This window comes from Humulus lupulus, chromosome 8, assembly GCF_963169125.1.
Source record: "Humulus lupulus chromosome 8, drHumLupu1.1, whole genome shotgun sequence".
NCBI lineage: Eukaryota > Viridiplantae > Streptophyta > Magnoliopsida > Rosales > Cannabaceae > Humulus > Humulus lupulus.
Genome location: NC_084800.1, coordinates 22,262,021 through 22,285,857, shown reverse-complemented (window position 1 = coordinate 22,285,857; position 23,837 = coordinate 22,262,021). Strand labels below are relative to the sequence as shown.

The 23,837-nt window shown below is 34.3% G+C and overlaps 2 protein-coding genes and 1 long non-coding RNA gene across 3 annotated transcripts; 1 reads left to right on the top strand and 2 right to left on the bottom strand.

Annotated features, from left to right (window-relative positions):
• Positions 1-248: 248 nt before the first annotated feature.
• Positions 249-1,759, bottom strand: LOC133793569 (probable 2-oxoglutarate-dependent dioxygenase AOP1). Its single transcript, XM_062230889.1, has 3 exons — positions 1,326-1,759; positions 891-1,215; positions 249-779 (listed from the first exon to the last, which is right to left on the bottom strand). Exons 1-3 carry the CDS (start codon positions 1,697-1,699, stop codon positions 525-527), a joined length of 954 nt encoding a protein of 317 aa, XP_062086873.1. The 5' UTR covers positions 1,700-1,759; the 3' UTR covers positions 249-524.
• Positions 1,760-7,591: 5,832 nt separating this feature from the next.
• On the bottom strand, positions 7,592-8,133 carry LOC133793568 (uncharacterized). Its single transcript, XR_009874880.1, has 3 exons — positions 8,051-8,133; positions 7,871-7,956; positions 7,592-7,669 (listed from the first exon to the last, which is right to left on the bottom strand). It is a non-coding gene; the product is annotated as an uncharacterized LOC133793568 (long non-coding RNA).
• Positions 8,134-20,584: 12,451 nt separating this feature from the next.
• On the top strand, positions 20,585-23,362 carry LOC133793567 (probable 2-oxoglutarate-dependent dioxygenase AOP1). Its single transcript, XM_062230888.1, has 3 exons — positions 20,585-20,966; positions 21,063-21,390; positions 22,901-23,362. Exons 1-3 carry the CDS (start codon positions 20,596-20,598, stop codon positions 23,135-23,137), a joined length of 936 nt encoding a protein of 311 aa, XP_062086872.1. The 5' UTR covers positions 20,585-20,595; the 3' UTR covers positions 23,138-23,362.
• Positions 23,363-23,837: the final 475 nt, after the last annotated feature.

Below are 23,837 nucleotides of genomic sequence, written 5' to 3'. Positions count from 1 at the left end.
TAATTTCATTTAATCATTTTTTTCTATTTTAAAAGCTTTTTAGCTATAAGATTTTTTAAATGTTTGGGTATTTAAATGCTAAATTTTAGAAACTTTGGGTATTTTATCTTTAAACAAAATTAGGTATTTAAATGTTAGATTTTAGTAACTTTAGGTAGCTAAACTGTTACAAAAGTATGTATAAAATTATAACATTTTGAAAATATTAAGTGTTATAAATTTATTGAGAAAAGTAAAAGAGACAAATATTTACAATATTTTCTTCCCAAGAGAAGCAAGAGTATTTATTATTATTATTCAAACCAGCAATCAGGGGCTATAGAGATTCATATTTTTCACACACACAAGAAATCAAGCACAAAACTACAATCATGATAGTTACACATACATGACCACCATTGGATTATTATAATTATTAAACATTACATATTTATAGAACACATTAATTAAGACAAATTACATAATGGCCTCATACAAATCATCAAGACATAGAGAGCAAGATCTGTCATTGTATATCCACCATCTCAAACACCACAAAAGAATTTAATAGGGCATGGAGCGTATTGCAGTTCTGGTTCTTCGTCTACAAAAAAACGCTTCATAAAGCTCAGATGATTGATAGGCTTATACTGCAAAGGATATTTGTCATTATCCACCATCTCTTCAGGAATATCCATAGTTCCTTCTATGTATGTGAACAGTGAAATTGCATATCTGTCTTTGCCTTTTTTCATAATCACTCGATGGTCACAAGGAATTACCCTATCATTACTCCAAGCCTAAACATAAGTATATATATTAATTAAGTGAGGAAGAAAAATTGTCGTTTATATATCAAAAATATATAATGAAATGAAAAATGCTTTGTTATTAATATTTATTGTACGTACCCTGAAAATGTCGCCTGCGAAGACCACAAAAGAAGTAGGAGAGGGTTTCGCATCAACAAGCCACTCACCATCCTTGGACAAGATTTCCAAACCTTCAACTTCATGCTGGTGCACTATAGTTATGAAGGTCTTATCCGTATGAGTTTTTAACCCCAAACTGGCTTCGTTCTCCTTTGGATTTCTATACTTGGCAAATTTTATACGAGGAAATGTTGACTTCATTACAGTGTCGTGCAACCTCTCCACTCCGTAGCTTTCAAAGATCATTCTGGTTGCCGTTTCGTACAATTCCATGATCAGCTTCGAGAACGAGAGAACACTTTCACTAATAATAAAACACAATAACGTGTACAATTCATAATAAAGTCAGATTATTATAATAAGTTTGTTAAATACCAAAAATGAGTTACGTAGATATATTAATAAAATTTGTACCGGAAAGCCTCATTTCCTTGGGGCCACATAACGTTAGTAAATTTTTCAACTCCTTGAGGGGTTGAGGGATAGTCAATGCCCAAAGACCCAAAGAGAGGGTTGTGGACCCAGTTGGGAGTGTAGGGTAAGCCAGGCCTGTCACTGGTTTTCCTCAAAAGAGTTTCAGTTGGAAGGTCGAACAAATCTTTAGTGGCAGCAAAAACTGAGTTGTGAAGTTGGACGGGAATTTTGTCAAAAACAGCTTCGAAACAACCGTGCTCTTCAAAAGCGCTGCGGACTTGTTTGCACGCCAAATCCCATGAGTCTGTTCCTGGCTTTAGGGTTTCCTTGTCGAAATACACGACGGGGATCTTACGCTCTACGAGAGAACCCATAATCTCAGTTATTAACAATCTTAATATTTCTTATTTTTAAAATATGTTTTTTTTCTCTATAGATTGAAATACTATAAATTGCGTTTTACTTATATAGTGGTGAACTAATTAACAATATTTATAATGCTAGCTCATCATACGGGACAACATTTCACCGTTTGGACAGTACAATTATTAGTTTTAATTAAATTAAGTCAAACTATATTAATCACTAGTTTTATGCCCAATTATTAAATTAAATTAATTATCCACGCGATTCGTCTAGTAAGTAAATATTATAGTAGATGCAAATTGATGTGATATGTGTACGATAACACGTTAAAGAAATGGAGCAAAATCTTCCAAATCTAATGCTATTTTTTTTAAGAAATAATTATAGTACTTGAATGAGACCAAAAATAATTATAGTACTTCTCTGCAACCTGTCAATATATGTGGCCCCATCACAGTACAATCATAGAACACAAAAATTATAATTTAAGTTTAGTGATGTAAGTACTTCTAGAATGCAAACATAACAGTTAGCCACGAATTGTAAATAATAATTACTAATACATAAAAGTGCTGTCCTTAACACTTGGTTACGTAGTTTAAATTTGAGGTCATCGTGATCTCTATGTAAAATAACTACTTATAACTAAATAAATAGTGGTCCGTTATTCGAAAGATTAACACACAAAGAAAAGACATATGTATATATATATAGTTAATTTGAATGAAAAACAACATATATTGTACTATCGAAAATTTTTAAAAATTATTTTTGCGCTGTTTTCTTTCCTTTATATTATTTTTTAGATTTACCGTTTTTTAGCTACAAATTATAAATGATACATTTATTAATTTGCAAATTTCTACGTACACTAATTCCAAAAAATCCGTAGTCACGCGTGACAAATTAATGATAATTTGGAATTCAACGTTTTAATTGGTCTGAATAGTTTTTATAAGCAAAATACAAAACAGTACCAAAGATTATATAAATAAATTGTGGTCCAACAAATTGGAAAATTGACAGAATTAATAATATATAGTGTACCTGATATATTATAAAAAGCTATGATATTAGTTGTTCTATGGATTCTTGCTCCAACTTTCAAACTTATTGCATTATCACTACAATAAAAATTAATATATTTAGAAAAAAAAAAAAAAACTAGCTATAAGGTGCTCACAAATCATTGACAAAACCCCTGTAGCGCACTAACTCGAATCACATTATGCAAATAAGAACATTTTGGTTCATTTGTAGTTTTATTTTTTCAAGTTTAAACTTTATATTATTGAAATTTAAATTTTCTGTGAAATTATAGAATACAAAAGAAAAGAAAAAAAACAATAATTGAAAATCGGGGAAGTACGCCGCATTATGTGGTATGACGTACGTCAATATAGTTTGAAATTATAAATTTTGGTCTCTATATTTTGCCTGAATACTTGATTGGCCCATATGTTTTGTTAATTGACAAAATAGACCATATATTTTGTAAAATGAATCAATATGATACCCTGAGCCCGATTTTAGTCAAATAATTTTTCAATATGACTAAAATGCCCTTGTTTTTTTTTCTTGTTTTTTAATTCCTTTAATGGAATTTTCTTTTTTCAAATATATAAAAATATTTTAAATAAAAAGGAAATATATAATTGAAAGGTAAAAAGTTAAAAGTAAAAAATCTCTAATGTTGAATCCAGGTGAGCTTCTCCTTCGTCTTTCTCTTCAGGGAATCATCGAACAAGGTGTTATATGCAACCTGAGCAAGGTGTTGCCTTGAGACTTGGGCTTCTCAATTCATGGCAAGCTATATATGCAAGAGGAACACGGTAACCCTGAAGCTTCTCAATTTGATCCAACAAGTGAGCTCACCTGAAGACGAAGACGTGTTGTTGTTTAGAGAGAGAGAGAGAGAGCGCTTTTTCGACATTTTCTATTGCTCTATTAGTCTTCACCAATGTAACGCCCTACTACCCAGGGACCGTTAGGTGTGCATTTTAAACAGTGCTAAACTCGCTAATCGAGTCATTTGGCTATAATCGTGTAAATAAGTATGATTAACAGTTTAGGATTAAATTTTTTGGTTAAGATGCAACGTTTCACTAAAATGTTTACTGTATACATTGAGATCCCAAAAATATAGTTTAAAAGTTTAATTACAATAAAAGATTTACAACCAGCAGACCTAAGTAGCAAAATAGGGTTTATCCCTAGTTCCTCTTTAAACCCTCGGCCGTGGCGGTCGAGCAGCCGCACATGTACACATTGTCACCTAAGCTCTCCAACTCAAGGATGGTCCGGCTTTATTTTACCTTTACCTGCACCACATAGCACCCGTGAGTCGAAGCTCAGCAAGAAAACTCAATATGCTCATGAACAGGTAATAACATGTTACTAAATCATAATAAGCATGCCTAGCAATAATAGCCCTATTCATGCATGCAAATAAGTCCAAATAATAATTGTGGGCCCTGTCGTTTGTATAGATGATTTATGGACCCTGCCCTTTGCATAGACGGCTTTCAAGTCATAATGAGAATAGATGGCTAATGTGTCCATATAAACTAAGTGACTCAAATAAGTGACAATTAAGTCACGTACTTGGGCTCTGGACCCTAATCAGATGAGTGAATAACACTTTATGATTTTGGTAATCATACTAGGGCTTGTTCCCCTAATCAGATGAGTGAATAACACTTTGGTAATCATACTGGGGCTTGTAGCCCTAATCAGATGAGTGAGTCACACTTTGGGCTCTGCACCCTAATCAAATAGGTGACTGATGAGTGAGTCACAAAATTGGGCTCATCACCCTTAGCCATGTGACGTTGTAGTCACCTGAGCCTTTTGGCCCTGGCTCTAAGTAACTAGATTTTAGATTAGACAAACAATTTTAACTTTCATTGAACTTGAGGTCAGTCAAGCATTAATGTTCATGATTATTCATTCAATGCTTATGTCGATTAGATCTAATCATTTCGGCTTGTGTTGAACACATTAATGCCATTCTTGACTCTTAATCCAATACCATAGGACTCTTGCCAATTTCTGACCCATGGGTCAGTGCCATACACAAGTAAGCAATGCAACCAGGCATATATCATATGTCAAATATTCAAATGTAGGGCATTCAACATGCTTACTTAACAATCACTAGCATAATTATGATCATCCACACTTACATAGACTCAAGCTCTGATTAATCTCATATTCAATATTCATGTCATGCCCTAATCACATGTATCTTATGCATCACATACTGGGTGCAGTTTTTTTACCTCTGGTTCGAGCGTGAAACACGTTAAGAACGACCCTTGAGAATGATCAATCCTTTTATCCCTCAGCGGTCACCTAGTCATAACCAAATATGGAACTCCATCAATAAAAATCAATAATAAACACTACAAGAAAATGAGGTCTTTACCTACCAATTGTAAGTGTAGGTAAAACTAGTCTAATGGTGGGTAATATGGTGTACCTACCAATATTGAATTGGTAGAGATTGGTAGGTAAAGGTTAGTGGGGAAAGAGTCTTTACCTACACTTATTAATAATGGTAGGTAAAAGAATCAGTGGACCCCACTAAGTTATAAATCAATTGATGAGTCAGCAGATGACGTGTTTGATGATGTGGCATCCTACATGTCTGCTGACATGGTGTCCATAGTTTATGTGTCTGATGACGTGGCATCATACGTGGCATACATCAAAACCGCCACTTGGCATCTTGTGGTTGCTCCACGTGTTAGACAATAATTTGTCCACGTGCTACAAGAAATTCGAATGATTGTGTTACTTATCCCCTTTTTATCGGTTATGTGGCACTAAATGATTGGTCCACGTGACATGTTGTAGGATACTTGTTTTTACCTACACTTATTTATTTGTGAGTAAATATAATATTTCTATGTAGGTAATTTTAATTATATATAAATTTTATTTAATATAAATAATAAATGAAAGTAATTAATTTGAAAAATACTTAACATTATTAATCAAATAAATTATTTAACTTTAATAAAAAAATAAGCAAACATATATTATACAATATTCATTGCTTATTAAGAAGCACATTTCATAAAAAAAAAATATCTATACATTATTTTTAGGTCATTGAAAACTCAATAATGTCATTTTTCTTGACATTCTTCATATTCTTCACTTTGGGATCATTGCATGAGAGCCTCCTTTTCTCTGACTGAACTTGTTGTGAATGTCGATGATGACTTTGGGAGGTGGACACCGACAATGGCCAGAGGTGGGGTTTGAATTGGTGCCAGTGAGAAGGACTTTATAATTAATTTCAGCAAAATAAATATCCCTAATTTAATGTGAACAGGCTGAAAACTATTCCTTTTGCAGAACCATCCTTCTCAATCATGAATATGATTTCTTCCCTTTGGATCAACATACTTAACTTAGTAACAGGTAAATATTACAAGAACAACATGCATACAAGAGATAACAGAAGCAGATAAAGGCCTTCTAGTCATAGTTCTCCAGCAACATCAAATGAATAAAAAACAGACTAGTACACGTAATGCCTGTTATCAGCAAAAAGATTTCTCACTAAATTTTTTACACAAGATGGTGTACGCTAACAATTTTGCCACTGTAATCATGTCACCAACTTTGTCCCTAAACATATTCCAAAAATAAATGATGATAAAACCACGTTATCTGAAAACAATTAAAATCCTAAAGCGATTACAAGTAATGAAATGCAATTAACACCAGCCAAACGGCTAAAGTCGATAATTGGAAACTATCTGTGTTCCTCTCTATATTCATTTAAATAAATATATACATCTAATTTCATTGTCAGTATCAAATGTGACAAGTTTTTTTTTTTTAAAAAAGAAACCAAATATTTTAATCTTTTACTTTTTTTTCTTTTTCTTCTTTTTTATACAATGGGAATTTGATCCCCTTCCCTTCCCATACAAATATTTTGGGCAGCATCATAACTAAATTAACAGGATGACAAAAACTATTGCAAGTATTTTTAAAAGAGACTATATACATGAATACTTGTCAAATCACGTAGCAGCATGCCTATTAGGTATACATAGAACATGGTCACATGAACTAAAGAATTCAAAGACAATACATGATTTATTAAAATTATACATACCAAAGCCTCAACTTTTGTGCTTGTTTGAAAATTGTCAAGTTGAACTCTATTTAGAATACTTGATGCCCTGAAGCCCTTTATTGTAGTTTTACTGGTCTGATTCCCATTATCTGCAATTGCTGTCAAATCAACAGTAAGCAGTGTCGAGCAAGAAGGGCATGAGACTTGTCCCAAGGAAGCAGCATAATCAATCAAACAAGCTTTGCAAAAAGCATGTTCACAAGAGATAACCTGAAAAGAGAGGAAAATCCAAGCAAAACTCAGTAAAACTAAAAAGCAAACATTTAAAAGAAAAATATACACTACTCCAGGACTTATGAAAGAAATCAACAAATAAACATTTAATTTATTTTCAGAAAATAATCTGTTACAACCATTCCTTGGTTGCCAAAGCACTTTAACATTTCAAACCAAAAAACAGAGAGTTCAGGTAAAATTAACCGTAAAAGTGAATCGAGATCCATATGTACCCCAATCTTTATCTCAATCCATGGGGATACCCATAGAAATTATCTTTGAATTAATCTAAATTATCCTTTATCCAGACAGAAAATATCTCTGTGAGAGGCTATGCCATCTATATATGTTTTTGCCTCGTCCATTTCTACTCCAAAGAAGAAGGTTTAGTTCTTTGAATTCTTTCAACCTAAAATGATATAAGAGTTCTTTTTGCTTTGCACATACGATACAAAATCATACTTAAAAAATGTGAAGTTTGAAACAAGGCAACCGGATCTTTTACTGATAGAATCATTATTTTAACTGCTCACCTGACGCAAACGTGTGAGAAGGTCAAAAAATGTGACCATAGTTATGCATAATTGTTCCTGCTTCAACATATCTGGAAGCAATAAAACATATTAAATAACCATAAAAAGATTCGTGCACTATATTTTAGTATTACTGAGAAGCAACCACAAGAAATGAATTTTACAGAACAAGTTGCAAGTTCCAATCTCTAGCAAATTCTATTACAGAGAATTAAAGAAAACACTTATATTTAGCGCATTAAAAGAAAACAAAGAAGGGATAGATCATATACGTGTTAAACTGTGCCTGACTCTCATTATACAATGACTCGTAATAATCCCGCTCCCTGATATCCAGTACGTCCCTCCTCAATGATACCTGTGGTAGAATCAAGATAAGCATTAGAACATTAAGAAAATTTAACACATCATCAAGTGCAACAGGCAACAGAAGCCATAAATCTAGAACTTACAATTCGTGGAGGAAGACCAAGATCAGCAGCCCTCCCTCTTTTAGTTCTTCTCAGCACTACCTTCTTTAAAAATTTGTGTTTTAGCAACATCATCGCCCTTTTCCCAGGGTCTTGATTCGCATATGTTTTTATAGGTGTAGTAATAAACTTGCAAGAGTAAGATCTCACATTAGCACATAAGAACACCTTGCCACAAAAACAACTGTGAGATAATAGAAGAATATAAATTGGATACTCACTTTAGTCCACCAACAAAAATGTCTAACAGATTTATGAGGGAAATTTGGACATTGTGATGAGGAACTGCAGAAAAGAATTGGAGTAGAGAAAACACACACATATATAAAATCGTGAAATATGATACCAAGTTATTGAAATTTTGTTCATCTTTAAAGGCATGCACAACGTAAATGACTATATCCTCTTAAATCATACCTATGATCAAAAGCTCTGCAATCACAGTCCTTACAGAAGTAATAGGAATATGGAACAATTTGTAGAAAGCGTAGCTGTTCATAATAACTAATATAAGTGAGAAAAAAGGAAGGCCACTAAACTTAACCAACATTTGTAAACATAGAGTAAACTTACCAAAGAGTAAAGTTCTCCAACACAGTTCTGAAGAGGAGTACCACTTAAAGCCCATTTGTATGAGGACTCTAAAGAAAGAACATCTCAGGCGGTATTACATCGTCTAGATTTAATATAATGAGCCTACGATTGAAAGACAAGGTCTGCATAGTTACAAAATTATTTATAAATTTAGCAGGTGGTAGACAAATTTTATCATCTGAGATTTGAAACTAAATGAAATCATCTGTAAGAAAAAAAAAAGTACTATAAATACAAGCAATGATGCAAACAGAGGTTAGAGAAGGAGCCCATGAAAAAGCAAGCATAGCAACATTTCACTTATTTAACTCAAAACCACTACACTGTAATTGCATTATGCCAAATCACCTCATCCAAAATAATGCTTGAATAACTAAAAGCTCTGAAAATGAAACGAGATAGAAAGAAAACCTTGCGATTTGACGTCTTCAGATTTAAGAGCTTTCATAATTACCCAGATTCTTTGGTGGCTTTTCATCCTCTCGGTGTCCGGAGCACAACCATTCCCTTGGAATCTAGTTTGGACGACAGTGGAGGTCCGAAAAAGCTTTGAAACCCACAACTGCGGTGCAACTTCCGAGCTCCTCCTGCGGCGATCTCCAGCGCGTCAGGTGGCAGGGTCATAGGGAGAGAGGTTTCAACAAACTCTGAAGTCGTTCGTGTTGTTCGCCGAGCGTGAGGGAGAGGGAGTTGAGCGAGTGAGTGTTGCGGTTGAGAAGTGAGAAAGATAGAGAGATAGGGTTTAGGGGAAAAGAAAAAAACGTGGGTAGGTAGAATTTTTAGTTTTTATTTTAATTTTAAATACAAATTTATTATAAATATATTTTATTTATATTTTTTCCAACTATGTACACACGTGGCATGCCACATGTTATACAATGTGTACACATCATATTATTTACTCCACATAAGCTTCCAAATAAGCATTTATAATAATAAAATAATATAATGAAAATAAAAAATGGGGGGAAAATTGAGCGGGAATGGTTAAAAAATTTCCCTCCATAATATACGTAGGTAAATATCATTACCTACTGATATTATTGGTAGGTAAAGCTATGTTCCGAAATATAATATAATGGACTAGCATTTACCTACTAATATTATCTACCAATAAATATTGGTAGGCAAAACATTACTTTCCCTACCAATATATATTGGTAGGTAAAATATTGGTAGGTAAAGATCAGATTTCTTGTAGTGAAAAGGTTCATGATCTAAACCTTGCTCCCGGGACCTCGAATCCTACTAACACAGTTAATAAATTCGATCTTGAGCCTTAAGAATTTAAACCCCGAGCCAAAAACCCTCAAAACTGCCCAAAATAATACCCTAGAAAAATAGGGTAGCGCTACAGCGCTGCCCCCCAGGCGCTATGGTGCTACAACCAGAGTTGCCATGCCTTGGACAGCGCTGTAGCGCCAAAACCAGGGTATTTCAGTCCTAGTTTTTCCCCTTCGAGTTCTCCAAATTCCAACCTTCAAAACTTGATTCCAAACCTCAACCAAACTCACAAATGAACCCAAAAACCCATTCTACAAGTCCTAGGCATTAAAACCCAATCAATCTTTCCCAAAAACTGCATTGAATTCTCAACTATCCAATCCAAAATTCCAACTAAAAAACAATTGAAAAGCATAGCAAAACCAGAGTTTCCATGGCTGAAATCTTACCTGAAGCTCAAGGTTAAACCCTCTTCAATGGCTTAACACAATTCTAGACCCTCAAGGCTTGATTCCCTAGCTTGAATCCTCAAATGTAGCTTCAAAAATTTCAAAGGAAAAGGAGAAAAAGATGATCATGGGGGAAAGAAAGGAGTGCTTTGTTTTTCTTCTTAAGGTTTCTACAACTTTCTGATTTTAAACATATCCTAAGGTCAAATGACCTAAATTCCCCTAGGCTATCTTCTTTTCTTAACAACCCCCAAGGGCAAAAATGTCATTTCCCACTTATCCCGTTAATCATAATTAACATCCTCCAATTCCCGTTATTCCAATATTTTCAAATAATAATAATCCATATCACATTATCGTTTAATTCCCAGTAATACACTGACTATCAAATTACCCCGAGACTGACCCCAAGCCCGGTAAATAACCCCGTTATGACCAAACCGCTAACTTGCATTCAAAGATCATCTCTTGCCGAATAGCTCAAACAAATCTACATTATAACGTGGCCTCATCCATAATTCACCAACATGCATGAAAATATACAAATATGCCCTCAACAGGCCAAATTACTAAAATTCCCTTAAAATAAAAAGTGGACTCACATGCATGCATTTATCATCATATAATAATATAATTCACATAACCTTGCATATAATCATTTAATGGCATAATAAATCAATTATGGCCCTCTCGGCCTCCTAATCAAGGTCCTAAGTCTTATTAGGAAATTTGGGTCATTACAACTATCCCCTCCTAATAGAAATTTCATCCTCGAAATTTATCTGAACTGCCCGGAATATAATTCCGCATATCTGATTCCAATTCCAAGGTCGCTCCCTCGACCTCACTGTTATGTATCATACCTAAACTAAAAGTATAGCTTTGCTTCTCAGAACCTTGTTCTTTCTGTTAAAATTTGAAATGACTATTCCTCATAGGATAACTTAGCCTTAATCTCCAGATTCTCATAACTCAACACATGAGTCTCATCTAGCACATGTTTCCTCAACATGAAAATACAAAATACACTGTATACTACTGAAAAGTGCCAAAGATAAGGCCAATCCAAAGGCAAACTGACCGGTCCTATCCAGGATTCAAACGGTCTTACTAATCTAGGGCTTAACTTGCCCTTATCTCCTCACCCTTTTCCATGGTGATACTCTAAAGAAGATACAATCATCCACTTGGAACTCCGTGTTCATGTATTTCAAATCAACATAACTTTTCCATTTACTCTGAGAAGTGAACATCCAAGCTCTAACCCCTTTTTTTCTTTAATATCCTCAATGATTCTCTAAACTACCTCAGGATCCAGATATAACATCTCACCCATCTCATAAGATGCCCTTCCAATAATTAGATAACTCTCTCTGATTTACCATCATTTCGAGGATAATGAATAGTACTAAACTTCAACTATATACTCATTGCCTTTTGTAATCTTCCTCAAGACTTGGAAGTAAAAACGGAGTCCTCATCTGATAAGATAGACCTCAAATTCTATGAAAGCGTACTACCTCTCTCACATAGAGGTCTATATACTGATCAATTGTATTACTCGTCCTTACTGATAGAATTGGGCTCACTTTAAATACTGGTCCATAATGACTCAAACCAAATCACGCTGACCCACTAACCTGTGCAGCTCCACTGCGAAACCTATTGCGATGTTTCCTTATTTCCACTATGGAATGCACAAAGACTATAATGACCTTACTGGTTTCTATTACTCTGATTTGACCTGCTAACAGGTTAAGAACTCCGCCAGGCATTCCATTACGTCCCTCTCCATCCCAAGCCACCAATATAAAACTTTCAGACCCAAATACATATTTCAAAATGCCTGGATGAAGAGAATAAAAGAGTAGTATGAGATTCATCCAGAATCCCTTGTTTAATCCCAGTGTCCATCAGATCCCAAATTCGATCCCTTTTTGCCACAATAAACTCATATCTGACACTACATAGTCCTTAGCTAATCCAACTAAGACATTCCCCTCAATTCTTCCCATCTATGGGTCACTTAATTGTTTTCCCTTGATCCTCTCTGAAAGAGTAAATCAAACATAACGTTGGCCACTTGGCCCACCAGTAACTCTACTCTAGTTCTGGTCATATCCTTTAACTAACATAATGCATAGGCAATCCCTTCTTCCCTATCACTGAGGTGTTATAATACCTACTAATTGGTTCTGATCTGTAAGAAGTCTCAGAATTCTTTCCCAAAACACATATAATATCCTGCCCATCCAAGGAAACTCCTGCCCTTAAGGCATTCCTTGACCTTGGAAAATATCCAACTGAGAGTATACCATAATACCGCCGATCAAGACGATCACAAATCCAATTAAGATAATCCTTGAATACTCTGTTCATCTAATCCATCAAAACAACCCAGCACTCTTAGTGCCCTTATCTAATATAAAAGCAGTCCTTTGCATTTCCATTTTCCTGATCTTTAGCTGATACTAACCAGATCAAAGATCCACCTTGGAGAATATCATCTTACTCAATAACTAAGCATTTAGTTCTTACAATTCTGCTGAAGCCATCCAATACAGTGCCCTAGACATGATTCTGTCCTCGAGACCAATCCAATCACCATTTATCTCTTTGCACAACGTAATCCTGGCAATCCCTTGGAAACATATCCAAAAACTTACAAACTAATCCAGTCTGTCCAGATCCAACTGGCACAACCTAAGTGGTATCCACCACACTAGCTAGGAGTGCTATGCACCCTTCTGCTATAGACCTCTAGCTCTAAATACAGATGTCATAAACATACAAGATCCATGCACAATGGCAACTACCACAAGGGTCTCCCACTCTCAAACCCAAGAGTTACTTTCATCTCCTTGCAATCTATCATTGCCCCACACTTGGCTAACCAATCCATAAACAGGATCATACTGAAGTCAGTCATAACCAACTTTATCAAAACAACTGATGAGTCCTTTCCACCATAATTTAACTCATCACAACATAACCATGCAATCGGTATTACAAGTCTATGCTTCTTAAGATGCAACAAGCAAAGAACAACATGACACCAAAACCAGTCAACACAATACAAGAATCAAAACTAGAAAGTTGACCTACCACCCCTGAGAAACCAGCCTCATTCTCAGTCTCCGACTCTGACTGCATCGGAGCAAACACTCGAGCTAGAGTCAAGTTGTCCTTGCTATTTTTCTCATTCTTCCTTCGCCTTGGGCAATTCTTCTTACGGTGCCCAACTATCCCACAAAAGAAACATACCCTTGCTCATCATTCTCCCAAATGACACCTCTTACACTGAGTGCATTCTGGGTAGACTTTCCAATCCTTGTTCTTGCTCGCTCCAATAAACGAAGGTGTCACTAATTGAGTACTACGTTCTCCAACACCCTCCTTCTCAATTTGATTCCTTGTTCTCTCAACAGCAAAAGCCTTCCCTACCACCTGAGCATAGGTAGAGATTTCATGCACTGTGGCAACTTTAATGCCCTGAGCTATTTTGGGATTGAATCCCAGAATAAACCTTTCGTTCCGAGCTACATATGTGGGTACCATATCAAAAGAAAACTTGGCCAACCCATCAAATCTGTTAACATACTTGGTTACTGTTGCATTTCCCTGAACAAGGTTCAAAAACTCATTCATCTTAGCAGTCTTGGTTGCATCACAGTAATATCTTTCATTAAACATTTGCCTAAATTATTTCCAGTCCATCATAGTTGTATCTCGTGTTTGGAATACTACTTCCCACCATGTTCGGGCATCATCCTGCAATACAAATGTAGCACACATCACCCTATCGTGACCTACCACCCCTATACTATCGAGAACGGAACTGATCATAACCATCCATTGCTCAGCTCTAAATGGATCTAGGCCTCCCTCAAAGACTGGAGGGTAATACTCCTGGAATCTTCCACAAAGAAATTCCCACCTGTTCTCAACCCTAGGCTGAGCCAAAACTGGTGCCACTCCTAGCTTAACAAAGGAAGAGGTGTTCCCTAACAGATTCTGCTATTGCTTCAAACACCTAATCTCTTCCTCTTTTCTCTGCAATCTTAATTGCATATCTGTAAACACTTGCTGGAAATTTTGAGGGGCAGGTGAAGAACTCAAACCCTGGCTATAATCCCTAGCCCCAGTATAACCACCATCAGGTCTCATTATCTGCCTTGGATACATACCAGCTGATTGAATATGTAGTCAATAACTTGACCCATTAAATATGATGAGCATATTCAAAAGCCTTCCCCACGGGAATAATCATACCAGACTATATTCGCAAACCACTACAATGCTAAAAAAAAATGCCCATATCATTTGTTCATCAATCATAATCCCTGTTCTTCCAACATACACCTCATGCTTTCAACTCCAGCATGGAAATAACACATTCATATACATTCACTGAGCATGTAATCATATAATCATATTAATAGTAAAGAGCCAGGCTCTATCAGCATCTCATGCTCCCTAGTACAATATGCAGGTAAAGCATTTACATTCTATTTAAGCAGTTAAGCACATAACCACATAAATAGTTACCATACGCTGAGTGAAGTTGTCTTTAGTGACAAGTGTACATGTCCAACTTGTCTACAGGAACTTTTAACCTTGGCTCACTCTGATACCAAGTTGTAACACCCTACTACCCAGGGACCATTACGGTGTGCATTTTAAACAGTGCTAAACTCGCTAATCGAGCCATTTGTCCATAATCTTGTAACTAAGTATGATTAATTGTTTAGGATTAAAAAATTTGGTTAAGATACAACGTTTCACTAAAATGTTTACTGTATACATTGGGATCCCAAAAATATAGTTTTAAAGGTTAATTATAATAAAAGATTTACAACCACCCGACATAAGCGGAAAAATAGGGTTTATCCCTAGTTCCTCTTTAAACCCTCGGTCGTGGCGGTCGAGCAGCCGCATATGTACACATCGTCACCTAAGCTCTCCAACTCAAGGATGGCCTAGCTTTCTTTTACCTTTACCTGCACCACATAGAACCCGTGAGCCGAAGCTCAGCAAGAAAACTCAATGTGCTCATGAACAGGTAATAACATGTTACTAAATTATAATAGGCATGCCTAGCGATAATAGCCTTATTAATGCATGCAAATAAGTCCAAATAATGGTTGTGGGCCCTGCCCTTTGTATAGATGATTTATGGGCCCTGCCCTTTGCATAGATGACTTTCAAGTCATAATGAGAATATATGGCTAATGTGTCCATCTAAATAAAGTGACTCAAATAAGTGACAATTAAGTCACGTACTTGGGCTCTGCTCCCTAATCAGATGAGTGAATAACACTTTATGATTTTGGTAATCATACTGGGGCTTGTTGCCCTAATCAGATGAGTGAGTCACACTTTGGGCTTCGCACCCTAATCAGATGAGTGAATAACACTTTATGATTTTGGTAATCATACTGGGGCTTGTTGCCTTAATCATATGAGTGAGTCACACTTTGGGCTCCACACCCTAATCAGATAAGTGACTTATGAATGAGTCACGAACTCGAGCTCATCACCCTTAGCCATGTGATGTTGCAGTCACCTGAGCCTTTTGGCCTTGGCTCTAAGTAACTAGCCTTTAAACTAGAAAATCGCTTTTAATTTTCATCGAACTTGAGGTCGGTCAAGCATTAATGTTCATGATGCTTCATTCAATGCTTATGTCGATTAGATCTAATCATTTTGACTTGTGTTGAACACATTAACGTCGTTCTTGACTCTTAAGACAATACCATGCGACTCGTGCCAGTTTCTGACTCATGGGTCAGTGCCATACACAAGTAAGCAATGCAACCTGGCATATATCATATGTCAAATATCTAAATGTAGGGCATTCAGCATGCTTACTTAACAAACACTATCATAATTATGATCATGCACACTTACAGAGACTCAAGCTCTAATAAATCTCATATTCAATATTCATGTCATGCCCTAATCACATGTATCTTATGCATCACATGCATCACATACTGGGTGCAGTTTTCTTACCTCTGGTTCGAGTGTGAAATACGTTAAGAACAACCCTTGAGAACGATCAATCCTTTGATCCCTTAGCCGTCACCTAATCATAACCAAATATGGAACTCCATCAATAAAAATCAATAATAAAAGGTTCATGATCTAAACCTCGCTCCCGAGACCTCAAATCCTACTAACACGGTTAATAAATTCGATCCTGATCCTTAAGAATTGAAACCCCGAGCCAAAAACCCTCAAAAGTGCCCAAAATAATACCCTAGAAAAACATAGTAGCGCTACAACGGTGCCCCCTAGGTGCTATGGTGCTACTACCAGAGATGCCATGCCCTTGATAGCGCTGTAGCGCCAGAACCAGGGTCTTTTAGCCCTGGTTTTTCCCCTTCGAGTTCTCCAAATTCCAACCTTCAAAACCTGATTCCAAACCTCAACCAAACTCACAAATCAACCCAAAAACCCATTCTACATGTCCTAGGCATCAAAACCCAATCAATCTTTCCCAAAAACTTCATTGAATTCTCAACTTTCCAATCCAAAATTCCAACTGAAAAACAATTGAAAAATAGAGCAAAACCAGAGTTTCCATGGCTGAAATCTTACCTCAAGCTCAAGGTTAAACCCTCTTCCATGGTTGACCCTCAAGACTTGATTCCCTAGCTTGAATCCTCAATTGGAGCTTCAAAAATTTCAAAGGAAAAGGAGAAAAAGATGATCGTGGGGGAAAGAAAGGAGTGCTTTGTTTTGCTTCTTAAGGTTTCTACAACTTTCTAATTTTAAACATATCCTAATGGTTTGGCTTCTTTTCTTAACATCCCCAAGGGCAAAAATATCATTTCCCACTTATCCCGCTAATCATAATTAACGTCCTCCAATTCCCGTTATTTCCAATATTCTCAAATAATAATGCATATCCCATTACCCTTTAATTCCTGTTAATATACTAATCATCAAATTACCCCGAAACTCACCCCGAACCCGGTAAATAACCCCATTATGACCAAACCGCTAACTTGCATTCAAAGATCGTCTCATGCCGAATAGCTCGAACAAATCTACATTATAATGTGGCCTCATCCATAATTCACCAACATGCATGAAAATATACAAATATGCCCTCAACAGGCCAAATTACTAAAATGCCCTTAAAATGAAAAGCGGACCCACATGCATGCATTTATCATCATATAATAATACAATTCACATAATCATTTAATAGCATAATAAATCAATTATGGCCCTCCTAGCCTCCTAATCAAGGTCCTAAGCCATATTAGGAAATTTGGGTTATTACAACCAACTTCCTTTAAAAACCCCCCACTCCTCACTTCCTCTTCTTTAATAATCAAATCATTCTCTCTCTCTCTCTCTCTCTCTCTCTCTCTCTCTCCAAGTCTCTCCCCTTGTACTCTCTCTGTATTCGCCATTGAAGCTCAATACTTTTCTTCAATAATAATAACGAAATATACATGAAAAGTGAGAAAGTAAGAACAACATAGACTCCTTTTCAAGCTCAAGAAGGCCTTGCTTCATCGAAGAAGATAATGGTTTGGCTTCGCTTGCATATATGGGAGCCGGGTTCTCGGGTAATCACCATCCATTTTACACTAGACCCCTCTGCTCTTCAATGAAGAGTAGTTTAAGGAGCCTTTCCATGCCTTCATCTTCTTCGTTTTACCCCCCAGATCTGGAAGGTTTTATGATGCCAGATTTGAAAAGCCTCAACCCCATTTCTTGGAAGCATGTTTTCTCTGCAAGAAACATCTTGGTGATAATAGAGACATCTTCATGTACAAGTCAGTTCTATTCACTACTATAAAAACACCCTTTTAGGATACTTTTTTAGGGCACTCACCTAAATGCGAACCCTAAAAATAGCTCCAGGTCTCTTTTAGGTCTCATATATATATATATATATAAGGAGATACCAAGTTTCGATCCCTCACCCTATTAGTCAAGTTAAGCCTTTACCATTTCACCAACACATCTTATTGATAAGTAAATGACTATAAGAATATTTATATCATAACATTACACACTTAATTAATTGGGGCTTTAAGTTAAAATTAAATAGTTTAGGGTTTATTAATTTTTCAAATCTTAAAAACACAAAGAAAAAGAAGAGGAGAAGGGGGCTGGGTTTGGATCGACGACGTCAAGGGGCTCGGTCGATGGCGCAGGGAGGGGCTCGAGGCTAGGCTAGGCTGGGCTGGGTCGACGATGCAGGGGGCTCGGGCAAGGAGGGCTGGGCTGGGGGTCGGGTATTGGTCAACGACGCATGGGGGTCGGGTGTTGGTCAACGACGCATGGTGTGGGCTCGGGTAGGGGTTGACGACGACTGAGCTCGAGGATGGCTGGGGGTCGGGTGGTGGGCGACGACAACAGGTACGACGGCTCAGGTGGTGGGTGATGGCGGCAGGGGTTGGGCTTGGGTGATGGCGGCAGGGGTTGGGCTTGGGTGGCGGCGTCGGCTGGCGGCGTCGTGGAGGTAATTTGTTTTTATTAATAATTATTTATATTTAAATGTTCTATTTAAATTATGTATATTGTATTGAATTTTATTTTGGGTATATTATGTTTTATGTTTTTATGATGTAGATTACTAATTTCAGATTAAATATTTGATAGTTTTGAAACATTATGTGGGGATAATTTTTAAATTTTTATTTCTAAAAATTTAAAAATTATAGCAATTGTATATATAATATAGATTGTTATATATTTATACATATGAGTGCACTCTTAATGGTTACTACCTATGGATGGTTACTTTAATATTAACTATTGGATTAAGATCAATGGTCCATATTTGTAGTTGTTAATTAATAATTCTAAAAATAAATTTTGATTTTTTCAAATTTTTGGAAGTGTTACCTCATGAAAAACATGTATTTATTATGAAAATATAATATTGTAAACTTTTTATTTTTCAAATGCATGTCAATTTCTAAATACAGCTAATGCCTCTCATTGGTTAGAAATAATATTAATTATGGCAAAAAAAATTAACTAAATTTGAAATTAATGTAGAAAAAAAAAATATTTACCTGTTGGTGACTTGCAATACCAAGTCACTATGTTGCCACATCATCATAATTGTTAGTACCCATCTATGAGTAGTAACCATTGAGAAGCCTTCCTTATACATATATAACACATTCTTTAAATTTTTATTTTTATAATAGATAATAATTGATTTTTATTTGTTTTTTTCAACTAATTATAATCTTTTTTGTTATACTATGAGTTATTATTATGATTTTTACTTTTTGATTAGTTTAATTCTAATAATATATGATATATATATATATATGATTATTCTTAAAAAAAATAGTTGTTATTAGTTTTATTTTCTCATTTAAACATTACACTAATTAACAAAAATAATAAGTGTTATTTAGGTTTTGAAAAGTTGCCATCAAAACAATATTTGTAGATATTATTTTATTTTTGGGTTGATGAGAAGGTGTCAAAAAGTAAATACATGATTTATGATTTAAATTATATTTATGTGAAATTTTACAAAATTAAATATAATGTTGAGTCATTTTTTAAGAATGGCCCCATATTTATAATAATGCTAAGAGGCACCTGTAGCACTACACTAATACACGTATGTGAGTCTGATGTCATAATTTAATAATGTGATATGTGTACGGAAAGTTAATACGTTCTTCATATAATATATAATGGGGGATTTTTTGATAGGAGCTACACTTTAAGGTGGGGTTCTCAGTATTTTTGACCCGTGAATAGTTTTTGGTAAGCTTTTTTTTATGACCGTGTATATTGTTGCTATTTAGAGCATCTGCAAATTTTCAGAAAATTCTGAATAGTTTACAATATCGAGAACTAAGTTCAAATATGTTGTTGCATGCATGACTAATTTTTTTTGTGCGCGTGGAAAGCAACATGTTTGAACCTAGTTTTCGGTACTGTAAATTATTCGGAATTTTTTGAAAATTTGCAGGATGCTCTAAATAGTTACAACATACACAATCATAAAAAAAAAATTGCGCCGAAAACTATTCACGGGTCGAGAAAGCCTTACCGGTAAGGCTTAAAGTGAAGCTCCTATAGAAGAATTGTCATATATATATATATTTATATATATAAACTTATATATCTTTAACAAAAAAAAATAGAACACACAATCAACATATAAGAAACCCACCTCTATAACTATATAAGCACGGTACGTTGCAAAACTAGAATATAGCCCAAATAATTAAAAATATATATATAATATATCGTGAAATTATGGGATCTGAAACAGAGCATAAGATTCCTGTAATTGATCTTACTAAAAATTTGATGCCTGGCACAGATGAATGGACCATAGCCTGCAAAGAAGCGCGCAATGCATTCGAAGAAATCGGATGCTTTGAAGTTGTGTACGACAAAATTCCTCTAGAGCTACGCAACTCGGTTTTCGATCAAGCTAAACATCTATTCAATCTTCCAATCGAAACCAAAATGCAAGTAACCAGTGATAAGCCTTACTATGGCTATTTTGGCCAATATTCTTTTCTTCCTCTCTATGAATCTCTGGGGGTTGATAACCCAACTACTCTTGAAGGCTCCCAAAAATTCACTAACCTTATGTGGCCTCAAGGAAATGATACTTTTTGGTAATTGATTAAACTACTTATAATTATTTAATTTTATAATAATTATTTAGCTGCGTCGATTTTAAAAAACTAATCAATAAATGTCCAAATATTCAGCGAAAAATCTCAGGCCATGTCGAAGGAGTTGGTGGAATTGTATGAAATAGTAACAAGAATGGTGTTTGATAGCTATGGTTTGGACAGTTGTGAGCATGAGACCAACATAGGGTTGACCTCGTTCCTTCTGCGATACTTCAAATACAGAGAAAAAGAATCGAATGAGAAGAGTGAAATAGGATTGCATTCTCACACAGACAGGACCTTCATGTCCATAGTTCATCAACACCAACTTGGTGGTCTTCAGGTTAAATCCAAGGATGGTTACTGGATTGATGTCAAACCTTCACCCACTTCTTTTCTCATCATTGCGGGCGATGTAATTGGGGTACGTACCTTATTGGCTATATATTTAAATATATAGTGCGAATATATTATCCTCCCATACCGGTATCGTTTCATACTTAAAACTCTTAATCTCGGATTGATTTTGAGATAAAACCATATGCTATACACTTTATTCTACTTATTAAACCATATTCTACATCCTAACATGTTATCCAACTCAATGAGTAGCCAAGTTGTTAAAGATTAGTGAGTAAAAATAGACATCATTTTGAGGAGATATTAGAGAGACACATTAAAAGTATGTGTGAATATAATCTCTTCTATATAATAAGTGTGTATAATTTTAACAGTTTTTTATTTTTTTTAATGTTAAATTTAATGGAATATTCTTAATTTTTTTTTTATTTAAGCACATTTAATAGACTTAAACATGCAAAATTTGTCATATAATAATACAACTCATGTAATTCATATAATCATCTAATTAATCAATTAAAATAGCATAATAGTCTAAATATATTGTTGTTTTGGTCCCAGCCCCCTAATCAAGACACTAAGCCTTAATAATAAGAATTTTGGGAAGATATAAAGAGTCCTACAAAGTATATGAGTTTTTTTTAGGGCTCGCATCTAAGCGAGTGTCCTAAAAAAGTGTCATTAAAGTCAATTTTTGTAGTAGTGTTCACTACCAAAATGAACAAAGTTATAGAATTTATCCGTAAGTAATAACAAAGTTTAGAAACTTTAGCCGCAAATTTCTCTTATTTATTTCTTAGAAGACAAAAGTAAGTTTTAAGATTTTATTTTTGAGACAAATTTATTTTTTATTATAATTAAAATAGATTTCTAATATATATATTTTAAAAAAATCAAATAACATATAGTTTTTTATATTTTAAATTTTAAATTACTATAGGATTTGAAAAATGGAAAAACCAAAATAAAAATAAATAATACTTGATTACGCTCAAAACGTGACAACCAACAAAAGTGGTTGTAGTATAAATTATTAAATTGAGTATTCAAAACATGATTATATTGTTTATTTTTTTTCAATTTTTTTTTATAGAATCATTTAGTTTCATAGCATAATTAAAATATAAAATAATTAAAAAATATTTTTAAAATGAAAAATATATTTAAAATGAAAATAAATTAGTGGTACAAAATAAATAATAATATCAAAATTTAAACTTATTTTTCTCTTCTAAAAATAAATAAGCTAAATGCGCTTAAAATATCTAAAATTTCTGTTTATTTATGGCTAAAATACTTAAATTTTGTTCTTTTAGTGGTGAAAGTACTAAAATCTGGAACAATTTTAAGCTGACATAAAGTTATTAACTAATCAAAAGTTAAACTTAAAGGTTGCTATTGAAATGCAAGAAAAAGTAATATTTTGGTACTTTTATTGCAAAAAAAAAAATTAGTACTTAAATGTAAAAAAATTAAAAATTTAGTACTTTACCCATAAATATTCCTAATAATAATAATAATAATAATAATAATAATAATAAGTTATTTCTTGATGGAACATTTGTTTGATGTAGGTATGGAGTAATGACAGAGTGGTCCCTTGTGATCATCGAATTATTATGAATGAAAATAACAAAGCAAGATACTCGATTGGATTATTTGCTTTTATCGATGGTGTGATTCATGTTCCTCGAGAGCTAATCGATGACGAATATCCGTTGAAATACAAACCAATTGATAATTTTGATTGGCTTCGATTCAAAGCAACTGAATATCCTATCAAAACCTATTTTCGTATTAAAGACAGCTGATCCTTATTGTAATAATGTTCCTCCCCTTCCTACGTGAGTGTCTTTTTCATTTTATTTTTATTGTCGCTGTAATAATAGTTATGAACGGCTTTTTAAGATTCGTTTGTATCAAGTGTGTCTGTCAGTTTTTTCTTTTTTTTTTTGTCCGTAGTATCGTCTCGTCCTGTAATAATAATTATATATAAACCTAGCTTTTCAAACTGCACAAGTAAGTTTGCAGATTAAGTGCCATTTATTATTATTAAGAATAAACTTTAAACGATATATATTTTTTAGATAAGGACTTCGTGATCATAGAAAAAGAGAGTGATGGAGGAGTAGAGAAAGGAAAGAGATATATATTTATATATATTAGGATTTATACTATTTTATACCTTCAATTTTAACTAAATAATACTATATATTTTTATGATTTTAAAATTTTCACAACAAATTTTGTAAAATATATCATAAATAACTTTTGACTTTATTCTAATCAACTTATTGATAACATTAATTAATTATTTAAAATAAAAATTAAATCTAACAATGTAAAAAAATACCTTAAAAATAAATAAAATTTGTCAAACATAAATACATAATATTATTTAGTTATGATTCAATTAAAGAGTCAACTAAGATTTTAATAAAAAATTTATCTAAAAATTTAACAAGAATTAGATTGAAGATTATCATTGGTTCGTTTTCATTTTAAATATTT

Excerpts from the sequence above, each read along its gene's own strand:
- LOC133793569 (XM_062230889.1), bottom strand. The coding sequence starts at position 1,699 with ATGGGTTCTCTCGTAGAGCGTAAGATCCCCGTCGTGTATTTCGACAAG. Across the intron at positions 1,216-1,325 it reads CAAGGAAATGAGGCTTTCCG|TGAAAGTGTTCTCTCGTTCT; the intron begins GTACAAATTTTA and ends TTTTATTATTAG. Across the intron at positions 780-890 it reads TCGCAGGCGACATTTTCAGG|GCTTGGAGTAATGATAGGGT; the intron begins GTACGTACAATA and ends ACTTATGTTTAG.
- LOC133793567 (XM_062230888.1), top strand. The coding sequence starts at position 20,596 with ATGGGATCTGAAACAGAGCATAAGATTCCTGTAATTGATCTTACTAAA. Across the intron at positions 20,967-21,062 it reads CAAGGAAATGATACTTTTTG|CGAAAAATCTCAGGCCATGT; the intron begins GTAATTGATTAA and ends CCAAATATTCAG. Across the intron at positions 21,391-22,900 it reads TTGCGGGCGATGTAATTGGG|GTATGGAGTAATGACAGAGT; the intron begins GTACGTACCTTA and ends TGTTTGATGTAG.